Raw genomic sequence first — 14,668 nt, 5'->3', positions numbered from 1 at the left:
GCTATAGTGCTGAACTTAAATGTATGAGGTCTGAGCTTGATTCCTTGCATCCCATGTGCCAGTGACGCTCTTGTTCTATTTCTCTGTTTCTCTAATACGTTTTTATTTTTTGTTTGTTTGTTTGTTTTACTGGAGCACTGCTCAGCTCTGGCTTATAGTGATGCTGTGAATTGAACCTGGTACTTTGGAGCCACAGGCATGAAAATCTTTTTTGCTTAACCATTATGCTATCTCCCCAGTCCATTAATAAATAATTACAAAAATAACTTAGCCCTCTTTTAAATATAAGACATTACTTTTTAAATTTTATTTATTTATTAGTAAATAATTTATTAATAAGAACCCTTAGAGGAGAGAGAGAGGAACCAGAGTATCACTAGCACATGAGATGCTGGGAATCAAACTCAGCACCTCATGTTTCCAAGCTCAGTGTCCTACTCAGGCCACTTCCAGGGCTCAGGAGGCCTCCTTTCAAAGGAATTGGGTGAATTAAAGCACCACTAAGGATATTACTTACATTCAGGAGGTAGCTGGATCAACTCTATTCAAAGTCTCTATTTCCTCTTATTTCTTCTCTCCTCCCCCACCCCCACCCTTCACTGCAACCCAGATTATTGCTGGGACTCAGTACTTGCATGAGAACTCACAATTCCCAGAGATGTTCATTCTTTCATAGAAGATGAGATAGGGCGGGGCTGGGTGGTGGCGCACCTGGTTAAGCGCACATGTAACAATGTGTTCGAACCTCAGTCTCCACCAGCAGGGGAAAAGCTTCACAAGTGGTGAAGCAGGGCTGGAGGTGTCTCTCTGTCTCTCTTTCTCTATTCCACCCTTCCTTCTAATTTTCTGGCTGTCTCTATCCAATAAATAAATAAATATAATTAAAAAATTAAAAAAAAAGATGTAACGGGGGAGTGCAGCGGGATAAGCGCATGTGGCGCAAAGTGCAAGGACCAGCTTAAGGATCCCAGTTCAAGCCCCCGGCTCCCCACCTGCAGGGGAGTCGCTTCACAGGCGGTGAAGCAGGTCTGCAGGTGTCTTTCTCTCCCCTTCTCCCCTATCTTCCCCTCTTCTCTCCATTTCTCTCTGTCCTATCCAACAACGACGACAGTAATAATAACTACAACAATAAAACAAGGGCAACAAAAGGGAATAAGTAAATAGATAAATATTTTAAAAATTAAATAAATAGGGAGTCGGGCTGTAGCGCAGCGGGTTAAGCGCAGGTGGCGCAAAGCACAAGGACCGGCATAAGGATCCCGGTTCAAACCCCGGCTCCCCACCTGCAGGGGAGTCGCTTCACAGGTGGTGAAGCAGGTCTGCGGGTGTCTATCTTTCTCTCCTCCTCTCTGTCTTCCCCTCCTCTCTCCATTTTCTCTCTGTCCTATCCAACAACGACAACAACAATAATAACTACAACAATAAAACAACAAGGGCAACAAAAAGGAATAAATAAATATTAAAAAATTTTAATTTAATTAAAAAATTAAAAAAGAAGATTTAAATTAAAAAAGACAGAAAGAGATACAACTACAACACTGCTCTACTATTAGTGAAGCTTCCCCACTACAGGTCAGGACTGGGGGCATAAACCCAGTTCTTGTGCATGATATGTGTGCACTCTGCTGGGTGCATCACCACCTAGCCTCTCCTCCTCTCTCTTTTTTATTTATTTTGACTTTTTTTTTTTTCCAGAACATTGCTCAGCTCTGGCTTGTGGTACGGGGAATTGAACCTGGGACTTTGGAGCTTCAGGCATGAGAATATATTTGCACAACCATTATGCTATGTATCCCGAGTATTTTTACTTATTAATGAGAGAGAGAGAGAAAGGACACCAGACTATCATTCTGGTATATTCAGTGATAGGGATTGAACTTGGGACCCTAGTTCTGAGGTCCAGTGTTTTGTGAACAGCATCGTCTCCCAGGCTGCACTTTTTTTCCTTGATAAAAAGAGAGATACAAAGGGAGAGAGCTAAGACACCATAGCACCCAAGCTTCTTCCAGTGCAGTGGGGCCCAGCTCAAACTTGGGGTGAGTGTAAGACAAAAACAAGCTGAGCTATCTTGCCAACCTCACCATTTCTTCTTGTATAGAAAACCAGGAATTTTGGTGTATTTTATCAAAGTAAAGGACTCTGGGGCAGGGGGGAAGTGTTCAAGTCCTGGAACATGATGGCAGAGAAGGACCTAGGTAGGGGGTTAGAGTGTTATGTGGAAAGTTGAGAAATGTTACCCATGTACCAACTACTGTATTTCACTGTTGACTGTAAACCATTAATCCCCTCAATATAGAAAAAAAAAAAGAACGTTATTTAAAGGAAAGTCTGGTGAAAATTCAGCCCTTTGACCTTCTGTTCCTGTAGCTGCTGTTTATCTTGGGAACCTTGCATGAAGAAGTTTAACACTGGTGAACTTTAAGCTGAACCCATGTCACATGGCTAGTTAGTCTATTTCTTCTCTCTTGTCTATTTTTCCACCTTACTCTTCCTTTAATTTTTTTTAATTTATAAGATGGAAATATTGACAAGACCATAGGATAAGAGGGGTAAATTCCATACAATTCCCACCATCAGAACTCCATATCCCATCCCTTCTCTTGAAAGTTTTTTTTAATCTTTTTTTTCAAAGATTTTATTTATTCACTAATGAGAAAGATAGGAAGAGAAAGAGAAAGAACCAGCCATCACTCTGGTACATGTGCTGTCAGGTATTGAACTCAGGACCTCATGCTTGAGAATCCAGTGCTTTATCCACTGTACCACCTCCCGGACCACACTTTCCTATTCTTTATCCCTCTGGGAGCATGGACCCAGGATCACTATGGGGTACAGAAGGTGGAAGGTCTGGCCTCTGCGATTGCTTTCCTGCTGAACATAGGCGTTGACAGGTTGATTCATACTCCCAGCCTGTCTCTCTCTTTCCCTAGTGGGCAGGGCTCTGGGGAGGTGGGGCTCCAGGACGCATTGGTGGGGTTGTCTGCCCAGGGAAGTCAGGCTGACATCATGGTAGCATTTGGAACCTGGTGGCTGAAAAAAAGTTAAGATATAAAGCAGAACAAATTGTTGACTAATCATGAACCTAAAGGCAAGAATATTGCAGATGAAGATGTGGGGTCTCTGGGGAAAAGCTAGTAGATATATTTTAGGTATATTCCAAGGGACCCATGACTTTACTAGTTTTTGCCTGAGCCTGACATCTAACATGCAGGTGGACCCAAGTTATTGTCTGGGGAGAGATGGTGTCATAGCTGGAAAAAGGTCTAGAAAGCTGGATCAGGGAAGAGAGTAGCTCCCAGATATGGGGAAAGTATATAAACACTGCTACCTGTAAACCCCACTGATTTGCTCTGGGGCCCACCTTACTCTTTTATTTTTGTCTCCAGGGTTATTGCTGGGACTTGGTGCTATGGCTCCTGGAGACTATTCTTCCCATTTTGTTGCCCTTGTTGTTGCACTTGTTATTGTTGTCGTAGTTGTTGTTGCTGTTGGATAGGACAGAGAGAAAGAGAGGAGGGGAAGACAGAGAGGGGGAGAGAAAGATAAGACACCTGCAGACCTGCTTCACCGCTTGTGAAGCCACTCCACTGCAGGTGGGGAACTAGGGGCTCAAAATGGGATCCTTACATGGACCCTTGCGCTTTGCACCATGAGTGTTTAACCCCCTGTACTACCGCCCAGCTCCCCCATCTTACTCTTTAAGTACTTAACAAACCTGCCTCATTTATAAACCTCTGAAAAAGAAAAGAAAACCAGGAATATACTGTTACAGGGCTGGTATGGAGTCATGGGGAGCATTTGAAGTAGCACTTGACACATTTCTGTTACTTACATATTCACCAAAAACAAAGTGTACAAAATCAAAATCTAGATCTCTGTAGCCACAGTTTTCTTTCTTTCTTTCTTTCTTTTTTTTTCCTAGAGCACTGCTCAGCTCTGGCTTATGATGATATGGGGGACTGAACCTCAAACCTTAAGCATGAAAGACTTTTACCAAACCATTATGCTATCTCACCCACTTTTCCACAGTTCCTTTCTCATATTTTCTTTTTATTTTTCATTCTTTACTTATCAGAGTATTGTTCATCTCTGGTTTATGGTGGTGCTGGGGATTGAGGGACTGAACCTGGCACCTCAGAACCTCAGGCAAGAATTTTCCAAGCTTGGGGGCCAGGCAGTAGCGCACAGTGAGGTAAGTGCATATGGTGTGAAGCATAAGGATCCTGGTTCGAGTGGCTGGCTTCCCACCTACAGGGGGGTTGCTTTACAAGTGGCAAAGCCGGTCTGCAGGTATCTTTCTCTCCTCCTCTGTCTTCCCCTCCTCTCTAGATTTCTCTCTGTCCTGTCCAGCAACAATAACAACAATGGCAACAAAATGGAAAGATGGCCTCCAGAAGCAGTGAATTCCTAGTGCAATAACCCTGGAGGCAAAAAAAAAAAAAATCTTTCAGGCTTCTACAGTTCTTTTGTTGCTGTTGGGGCTTCACTGTTCTGGGTAGACTTTTTTTTTTTTTTTTTGAAAGAAAGAGAACCAGAGCACCACTCTGGCATATGCAATACCAGGGATAAAATTTGAGGTCTCATGCTTGAGAGTCTAACACTTTATCTACCGTGCCACTCCCTGTTCATTTTGGGCTGACTTTTTCAGATAGAAAGAGGACCGGGAGTCGAGCGGTAGTGCAGCAGGTTAGGTGCAAGTGGCGCAAAGCACAAAGACCAGCGTAAAGATCCCGGTTCGAGCCCCCGGCTCCCCACCTACAGGGGAGTCACTTCAAAGCGGTGAAGCAGGTCTGCAGGTGTCTGTCTTTCTCTCCCCTCTCTGTCTTCCCCTCCTGTCTCCATTTCTCTCTGTCCTATCCAGCAACAATGACATCAATAACAACAATAATAACTACAACAATAAAACAAGGGCAACAAAAGGGAATAAATAAATAAATAAATATAAAAAAAATAAAGAGAGAGGACCAGGGGCATAGTATAATGGTTATCAAAAAGACTCATGATTGGGGGTCAGGCGGTGGCATAGCGGGTTAAGTGCACGTGGTGCAAAGCTCAAGGACCGGCATAAGGGTCCCAGTTTGAGCTCCGGCTCCCCGCCTCCAGGGGAGTCACTTCACAGGCAGTGAAGCAGGTCTGCAGGTGTCTGTCTTTCTCTCCCCCTCTGTCTTACCCTCCTCTCTCCATTTCTCTCTGTCCTATCCAACAATGAACATCAACAACAACAATAATAACCACAACAAGGCTACAGCAACAAAACGGGGGGGGGGGATGGCCTCCAGGAGCAGTGGATTCATGGTGCAGGCACTGAGCCCCAGCAAAAGCCAGAGTTGAGCAGTGCTCTGGTGTAAGTAAATAAATAAGGTGTATGTATGTGGGGGGTAGTGGCACACTTGGTTAAGTGCACATAGTACTAAGCACAAGGACCTGCTCAAGGATCGTAATTTTTAAAAAATTTTTATTATCTTTATTTATTTATTAGATAGAAATAGTCAGAAATTGAGAGGGAAGAGGGAGATAGAAAGGGAGAGAAACAGAGAGACACCTGCAGCCCTGCGGCACCACTCTTGAAGCTTTCCCCCTGCAGGTGGGGACCAGGGGCTTGAACCTGGGCCTTGCACACTGTAATGTGTGTGCTTAGCCAGGTGTGTCACCGCCTGGCTCCAAGGATCCTGATTTGAGCCTCCAGCTCCATAATGAAGCAGGTCTGCAGGTGTCTTTCTCTCCCCCTTTCTACAATTTCTCTCTGTCCTATCCAAGAAAGTGCAAAAAATGTTCACCAGGAGCCATGGATTTGTATTTCTGGCCCCAAGTCCCAGTGATAATCCTGGAGGCAAAATACATAAATAAATAAATGAGGCAGTTTGGGAGATGGTGCAGTGGAGAAAACATTTAACTTGTAAGCATGAGGTGCCAAATTTGATCCCCAGCATCGCATGTGCCAGAATCATGCTTTGATTCTCTCATAGAGAAAATAAATAAAAAGAGGGAAAGACAGCAGGACACCAAAGCTTCCTTCAGTGATTTAATAACCCCATATGGTATAGCAGGGGCTGGACCCTGCGTCAAATGCATGGCAAAGCAGGCACCCTCCCAAGTTAACTGTCTTGCTAGCCTTGTCATCACAGTTCATTTAAAAAATATTTATTTATTTATTTATGAGAGGGATAGGAGAGAGAGAAAGAGCCAGACATCACTCTGGTACATGTGTTGCCGGGGATTGAACTCAGGACCTCATGCTTAAGAGACCAACGTTTTATCCACTGCACCACCTGCTGGACCACATCATCACAGTTCTTAACAAATAGCAAAAGTTCAATACATGTCAAATGAATGAGAGTGAATTTTAAAAAATACTGTATTTACTTATTTATTTTGGATAGAGACAGAGGGAAGCTGAGAGGAGGAAGAGAAATAGAGACAGCTGTAGCACTGCTTCACTGCTCAGGAAGCTCCCCATCCTGCAGATGGGTACTGGGGACTTGAACCATGGTCTTTTCACATGGTAACTGTGCACTCTATTGGGTGTGCCAACACCAGGCCCCTAATGAATTTTTTTTTTTACATTTTATTTATTTATTAGATAAAGACAGAGAAATTGTGAGGGGAGGGGGAGACCGAGTGGGAGGGAGGGAGAGAGAGAAAGACAGAGATGCCCACCACACTGCTTCATTACTAGTGAAAATTTCCTCCTGCAGGCGGGGACTGGGTGATTGAACACAGGTCCTTTCGCAATGGGCTAAGTGCACGTAGTGTAGTGCTAAGTGCAAGGATTGGCATAAGGATCCTGGCTCCAGCCCCCAGCACCCCACCTGCAGGGAAGTCACTTCACAGGCAGTGAAGCAGGTCTTCAGGTGTCTATCTTTCTCTCCCCCCTCTGTCTTCCCCTCCTCTCTGCATTTCTCTCTGTCCTATCTAACAATGATGACATCAATAACAATAATAATAACTACAACTATAAAACAACAAGGACAACAAAAGGGAAAATAAATAAATTAAACAAATATATATATATATATATTAAAAAAAAAAAGACAGTTAACTTGGGAGGGTGCCTGCTTTGCCATGCATTTGACTCAGGTCCAGCCCCTGCTATACCATATGGGGTTACTAAATCACTGAAGGAAGCTTTGGTGTCCTGCTGTCTTTCCCTCTTTTTATTTAATTTTTTTTTAAAGATTTTATTTATTTATGAGAAAGATAGGAGGAGAGAGAAAGAACCAGATATCACTTTGGCACATGTGTTGCCGGGATTGAACTTGGGACCTTATGCTTGAGAGTCCAAGGCTTTATCATTGCGCCACCTCCTGGACCACTTTATTTAATTTTTCTTTTTTTAAAATTTATTTATTCATGAGAAAGATAGGAGGAGAGAGAGAACCAGACATCACTCTGGTACATATGCTGCCGGGGATTGAACTCAGGACCTCATGCTTGCGAGTTCAACTCTATGCACTGCACCACCTCTTGGGCCACTATTTGATTTTTCTATGAGAGAATCAAAGCATGCATGATTCTGGCACATGCGATGCTGGAGATCAAATTTGGGACTTCATGATTATAAGTTGAATGTTTTCTCTACTGCACCATCTCCCAAACTGCCATATATATATTAGAAAGATAGACACCTGCAGACCTGCTTGTGAAGCAACCCATGGGGGCTGGAACTGGGATACTTATGTGAGTCCTTGCACTTTGCGCCATGTGCGCTTAACCAATGCGCTACCACAGACCCTCCCCCATCACCCCCATGTATTTATTTATTTACTTATTTACATGAGAGAAGGAGAAAGAACCAGAGCGTTTACTCTATCACACACAGTGCTAAGGATTGAGAGTTCAAACCTTTTTAAAAAATATATTTATTTATTTATTTATTTATTTATTTATTAATGAGAGAGGTAGGAGGAGAGAGAAAGAACCAGATATCACTCTGGTACATGTCCTGCCGGGGATTGAACTCAGGGCCTCATGCTTGAGAGTCCAGCGCCATATCCACTGTGCCACCTCGTGGACCACGAGAGTTTAAATCTTGAGCCACTGTACCACCTCACCTCCTGAGCCGCACTTTTTCATTTTCACTGCCGCACTGGCATGCCTCTGGTACTGTGCCAAAGCTTGGAAGGTAAAAACTTCCCTTGTGGTGCTGTGGCTCAAACTGGTTAGCTACATATCTTGTCCACACCTCCCCCATGGTTCTTTTTAATTTTTTTAACTATTATTTTTATTTATTGGATAGAAACAGCTAGAAATCGAGAGGGAAGGAGGAGATAGACAGAGAGACACCTGCAGCCCTGTTTCACCACTCCCAAAGCTTTCCCCTTGCAGGTGGGAAAAGACCCAGGCTTGAACCTGGGTCCTTTCACACTATAACATGTTGCTCAACCAGGTGCACCACCACCTGGCCCCTCCCCCATGGTTCTTAAGAAGAGCAGGAGCTGGGTTTTGTCATTTGTGGGACAGGCTGAACGTAGGCTGACCTCACAGTGTGCTCTGTTTCACTGACATGACCTTCCATCTGCCTTGCATTAGGGAACTAACATTAGTGCTTAAATCTTCGGAACTTTATCAGCATTGACATTTGGACCCAGCTGTGGGACTGATGGAGTTTGGCCCCTATCACACAGTTGATGCTTATCCCATTACTGGTCAATTGCATGTGGCATTAGGACCTCTGAGCTGTACGAGTTCCTTCCCTTCTGGGTGTGTACAAAACAAGTATCTCTGGTGTGTGACTTCAGAGGCCTCTAAGGGCTTTCCTGGCAAATAAAAGCTTCCATTTCCTAAGTGTTTACTCTTTGTAAATGCATTACGCATATTCAGTGGCCTGGTCATCATATGATATAAACCTTCACTGGCTCCATATTACACATGACAGACCAGAGGTTCCAAGAGGCATGACTCCTGCAAGGTAGCAGAGTTGGTCAGTGACATGATCAGGTCTTTCTTTTTTTTCTTTCTTTTCCTTTATTTCTTTCTTTCTGTTAAGATTTTATTTATTTATGAGAAAGATAGGAGGAGAAAGAACCAGATGTTACTCTGGTACATGTGCTGCTGGGGATCGAACTCGGGACCTCATGCTTGAGAGTCCAAAGCTTTAGCACTGTGTCACCTCCCAGACCATGATCAGGTCTTTCTACCTGCAGAGGCTGTGCCTCACAAACATTGCTCTGGGCTCACTTGCATCTGTTCCTATTTATTTATTATATTTATTTATTTTCCCTTTTGTTGCTCTTGTTTTTATTGTTGTTGTAGTAGTTGTTGTTATTGATGTCGTTATTGTTAGAGAGGATACTGCCCAATCCCCCTGATGCAGCTTTCTAAATCTATTCCCAACTCTGACACCATCTCCCCAGACAATACATTCAGTCCACCTGCATGTTAGCTGTCATATGCAGGTAAAATTTGTAAGGTCATGGGCCCCTTGGAATATACCTAAAATAGACTTCTTAGTTCTTTCCAACATGAAGACCCCAAATGTCACCTGTTATATTCTTACCTTTAGGTTCCAGATTATTTCATCACTGAGATATGCCATTGACAATTTGTATATGTATATATTACCAAAAAATAGGTGACTAAGCCTGAGAAGCTTAATTTTGTGCATGTACAAGGCCCTGGGTTCATTCCTGGGCCCAGCATTAAAAAGTGTGTGTAGGGCAAATTGCATGCATTGCTATGTGCATGGCCCAGGTCAGCGCACCAGAACCATATGGGAGGTGCTGTGGCACCAGAGAAAACTGGTGCTACAGTGTTTGTTTCTGAACAGAAAGTGGTCCACTTGTATATTTTGTTCTGTCTCTGACAAAAGAAGAAGAAGAAGGAGAAGGAGAAGGAGAAGGAGAAGGAGAAGGAGAAGGAGAAGGAGAAGAAGGAGAAGAAGGAGAAGAAGAAGAAGAAAAGGAAAAAAATTGTAGTGGGGGTGGGGGGGAGGGAGAGAACATACTGGCACATATGATGCTGGGGATCAAACTTGGGACCTCATGCTTCCAGGTCCAATGCTGTAGCCACTGTGTCACCTCCTGAGCAGCAATGATTATTAGAGGGGAAAAAGGTGTGAAAAAAGGAATAGGGGCTGGGCAGTGACACACCTGGTTGAGCACACATTATCATAGTGTGCAAGGATCCAGGTTCAAGCCTTCAATTCCCACCTGTAGGGGGGAAGCTTCACTAGTGGTGAAGCAGTACTGAAGGTATCTTTTTTTTTTTTTCCCCTTTTGTAGCCCTTGTTGTTTAACATTGTTGTGGTTATTGATGTTGTTGCTGTTGGATAGGACAGAGAGAAATGGAGAGGAGGGGAAGACAGAGAGGGGGAGAGAAAGACAGACACCTGCAGACCTGCTTCACCACTTGTGAAGCAACTCCCCTTGCGCTTTACGCCACATGCGGTTAACCCTCTGCGCCACCGCCTGACTCCCTACAGGTATCTTTTTCTTTTCTTTCTTTTTTTTTTTAAAGATTTTATTTATTTATGAGAAAGATAGGAGGAGAGAGAGAACCAGACATCATTCTGGCACATGTGCTGCCGGGGATCGAACTTGGGACCTCATGCTTGAGAGTCCAAAACTTTATCACTGCGCCACCTCCCGGACCACATCTTTTTCTTTTTAAAATATTTTAAAGATTTTTTGGGCCAGGCGGTGGCGCACCTGGTTGAATGCACAATTACAGTGCTCAAGGACCTGGGTTCGAACCCCTACTCCCCACCTGCAGGATGACAGCTTTGCGAGTGGTAAAGCACGGCTGCAGGTGTCTGTCTCTCCCTCTCTATCATCCCTTCCCTTCTCGATTTCTAGCTGTTTCTATCCAAATAAATAAATAAACAAAAACAGTTTAAAAACAGGAGATTGTTGTATTTAAAAAAAGGAGTTTTGGGGAGTCGGGCTGTAGGGCAGCGAGTTAAGCACAGGTGGCGTGAAGCGCAAGTACCGGTGTAAGGATCCCAGTTTGAGGCCTGGGCTCCTCACCTGCAGGGGAGTCTCTTCACAAGCAGTGAAGCAGGTCTGCAAGTGTCTTTCGCTCCCCCTCTCTCCATTTCTCTCTGTCCTATCTGACAACGACAGCAACAATGAAAAACGAGGGCAACAAAATGGAAAATAAATATAAAAAAAATTAAAGGATTTTTTAAATTATCTTAGTTTTTTTCCATTTGTTGGAGGATTAATGTTTTACATTTGACAATAATGGGGTATTAATGTTTTACAATGGACAGTAAATACAATAGTTTGTACAAGCATAACATTCTCAGTTTTCCACATAACAATACAACCCCCACTAGGTCCGCTTCCATCCTTTTCCAGGACCTGTACTCCCCCACTCACCCACCCCAGTCTTTTACTTTGGTGCAATACACCAAATAATTATCTTGATTTTATTTATTGGGTAGAGACAGCCAGAAATTGAGAGGGAAGGGGTGATAAAGAGGGAGAGACAGAGAGATACCTGCAATACTGCTTCACCACTTGCAAAGTTTTCCCCCTGCAGGTGAGCTCGAACTTGGGTCCTTGCTCATTGTAAAAAAAAAAAAAAAAAAAAAAAAAAATTGTGTGGAGCAACTAGAAAATAGGCCATAAGGTTCCTCGTTGGTCGGTTTCCCAGCATTTCAGTTTCCCTGTCAATAGTAACGGCTACCTCTTTATCTTCCTTTTCTCCATGGCTCCTTTCCAAGAACCCCCTCCCTTGGGGGGTACTATTTCCTAAGTAAACTTTTTTTTTTTTAACATTTTTCTTTTTTGCTTCCAGGGTTATTGCTGGGATGCAGTGCCTGCACTGCGAATCCACTGGTCCTGGAGGCTATTTTTTTTTTCCTTTTGTTGCCCTTGTTGTTGCTATTGCTGTTGTTGTTGGACAGGACAGAGAGAAATCGAGAGAGGTGAGGAAGACAGAGAGGGAGAGAAAGATAAGACAACTGCAGACCTGCTTCACCACATGTGACGTGACCCCCCTGCAGGTGGGGAGCTGGGGGGCTCAAACCAGGATCCTTATTCCCATCCTTGTGCTTTGCACCACGTGCGCTTAAACCCGCTGAGCTACCACCTTCCCCCTCCCCCTTTAAACATTTGTACTTATTCAATAGGATAGAGAGGGGAAGGGGACATAGAGTTGGAAAAGGAATGGTTGTTATTTTCATTCAATCATACATACATACATACAGTTTTAGAAACAAAATGACAGGCTCTAGAGGTATCACTGTTTATTCTTGTAAGAGATGCAGAGAGAAAGTGACACAAACACCAGAGCACTGCTCAGCTCTGACTTATGGTGGTGAGGGGAACTGAACCTGTGACTTCGAAGCCTCAGGTATTAGAGTCTCTTTGCATAACCATTATGCTATCTACCCCGCCCATAAATAAATATTAAAAAAAACCCAAACATCTATAAAATATTTAAGAAAGATTTTATTAACCCAAAACAGAGCGAGCAAGCGAGTATGCATGCATCACTCTGGCACATGTGATATTCAGGATCTCGAGTCTAAGAGTCCAGTGTGTTATCCACTGTGCCACCTCCCAGGTCCCTTGATTTATTTTCATGAGAGCAGGGTGAGGGAAGAGACCAGAGCATTGCACAGCTCTGGCATTTATAGTGATGCTAAGGATTAATTTGAGATCTCTAGGGCCTCAGGCAGGCAAACTGGTGTGTTAATACTACTTATCTCCCTGGCTCTATAGGGGACTTCTGATTTCTGCTAGAAAGGCGTAAGAAAGAACTGGACAGAAGAAACACCAGACCTTTGACCTGTTGGAAGCCTTTATTTAGACAGCAGTTATTTGCCACCTCTTCTGCTCCTTCGTAGATCTTGGCAGCTAGGTGGAGTCCTTAGTACTGTGAGGACATCAGCCTGGCACCAGAACAACCTTGGTCCAGAAAAAGGGTGTGAACCCTGGACATCCCACACCAGACTAGACAGATGGTTGATGTGGCTCTCTTTGAGAAGTTTATGGCCCCCTCAAAGTCACTCAGCAGTAGTTAGTACAAACTAGATTTTAAAAATGGAACATGGGTGGCTCTAGGTGTGCAGGAGCAAACCAGGCCTTCCTGGCTAAGTGGCTCAGGGCTGAGAGTGAGCCTTAGGTGTGCATGGGGGGTCAGTGATTCCCAACTCTTCCCTGAGAGCCCTCAGGGGCTGCTCCCAGCGCCGCTCATAGTACAGGTTGAGGACACACGGCGCTTGACGCCCACTCTGAATGGCCCATGGAATCAATTCTGAGATCAGCACTTGTAGGTTCCTGTGAAGCAGCAGAGAAAAAGGAAAAAAAAAAAGTAAGTACCCACAAGCTGGGCAGGGGATATGCATTCCCAGTTATTCCTCACACACACTCGGGGTAGTTTCATGAGGAAATAGCTCAGGGAGGAACAATCCCATACCCCAAGTCACATGTTTTAAGTAAGCCAGAGCCCACATTAAAATCGAGGGCTCCCCAACTCTAGAAATTAATACCAGACTGCCTCCATCAGCGCTAATGGGACTCTAGAATCCCATCAAGTATTCCACCTTCACTTACTGCCCATTTTACCCCTCTGCCCCTTTCTTTGTCCTGGATTCCTAGAAAGCCATGGTGCTGCCCTGGAAGGCTACAAGCTCCTTCACTGTCTGGAGTCATAGCCCATCTCAGTTCCCCCACCCCTCACCTACTGAGGACACCCCTCACTTACTGGACACTGAGTCGGATGGGTCCAAAGAGCGCACCAAGGATGCACATGGGTAGACCAGTCTGGACAGCTTCAAACCACTTCACCACGATCTCCCCTGGGGGTGGGGTATGGGATAAAATGAGCAAGGACCAGGAAAAGCTAGTAGTGCTCTTGGTAGGGCAGAGCCAAGCATGTTTCTTTCAAAGCTCTACCAGGGTCTGCTATGCCCAGTTCTGATTAATGCAGGGCTGTGGGGGATATGATATAGGGGAAGGGGGCAAGAAGAGTATCTAGGAAAAGGAACATCTGTGGAGGTGGCTTAGCTGGTAAAGTGCAGGACCTGCATGCCTGAAACCCCTCACTGGATCTATGGCATTGCATGTGTGAGAATGGTGCTCAAGTCTCTCTCAGAAATAAACGAGTGGGGGCCAGGCGGTAGTGCAGCGAGTTAAGTGCACATGGCATGAAATGCAAGGACCGGTGTAAGGATCCCGGTTCGAGCCCCCGGCTCCCCACCTGCAGGGGGTCGCTTCACAAGTGGTGAAGCAGGTCTGCAGGTGTCTATCTTCCTCTTTCTCCATTTCTCCCTGTCCTATCCAACAACAATGAGAACAACAACGATAAACCACAAAGGCAACATGAGGGGAGAAAATGGCCTCCAGGAGCAGTGGACTTGTAGTGCAGGCACGGAGTCCCAGCAATAACCCTGGAGGCAAAAAAAAAAAAAAAAAAAGAAAGAAATGAGTATATAAAATCTTTAAAATTTAATTTTTAGAGGTATCTAGGAAATGGGCGGAGGCCCACTGGTAGAATGCACATGTTACTATGCTCAAGGACCTGGTTCAAGCTCCAGGTCCCCACCTGCAGGGGAGAAGCTTCAGAAGTAGTAAAGCATGCATCTCTCTCTCTTTCCCTTCTTCTCTGTCTCTATCAGAAATAAAGAAGTGATCCGGGAGGTGGCACAGTGGATAGGGCATTGGATTCTCAACCATGAGGTCCCAAATTTGATACCCGGAAGCACATGTGCCAGAGTGAC

General features: G+C 44.4%; 1 protein-coding gene across 3 annotated transcripts in view; it reads right to left on the bottom strand.

Moving 5' to 3' along the window:
* Positions 1-12,729: 12,729 nt before the first annotated feature.
* COQ4 (coenzyme Q4) overlaps positions 12,730-14,668 on the bottom strand; it is a 15,442-nt gene continuing 13,503 nt past the window's right edge. For all 3 annotated transcript variants that reach the window (XM_016189865.2, XM_016189864.2, XM_060200285.1), the window contains exons 6-7: positions 13,654-13,747; positions 12,730-13,226 (exon numbers count right to left, since the gene is read on the bottom strand). In XM_016189865.2, the coding sequence (XP_016045351.1) occupies positions 13,049-13,226; positions 13,654-13,747 (272 nt within the window). In that variant the 3' untranslated portion in view covers positions 12,730-13,048. The remainder of the gene's footprint in view (positions 13,227-13,653; positions 13,748-14,668) is intronic.

This window comes from Erinaceus europaeus, chromosome 10, assembly GCF_950295315.1.
Source record: "Erinaceus europaeus chromosome 10, mEriEur2.1, whole genome shotgun sequence".
Lineage (NCBI taxonomy): Eukaryota > Metazoa > Chordata > Mammalia > Eulipotyphla > Erinaceidae > Erinaceus > Erinaceus europaeus.
This window is presented reverse-complemented; position numbering and strand designations above follow the sequence as displayed.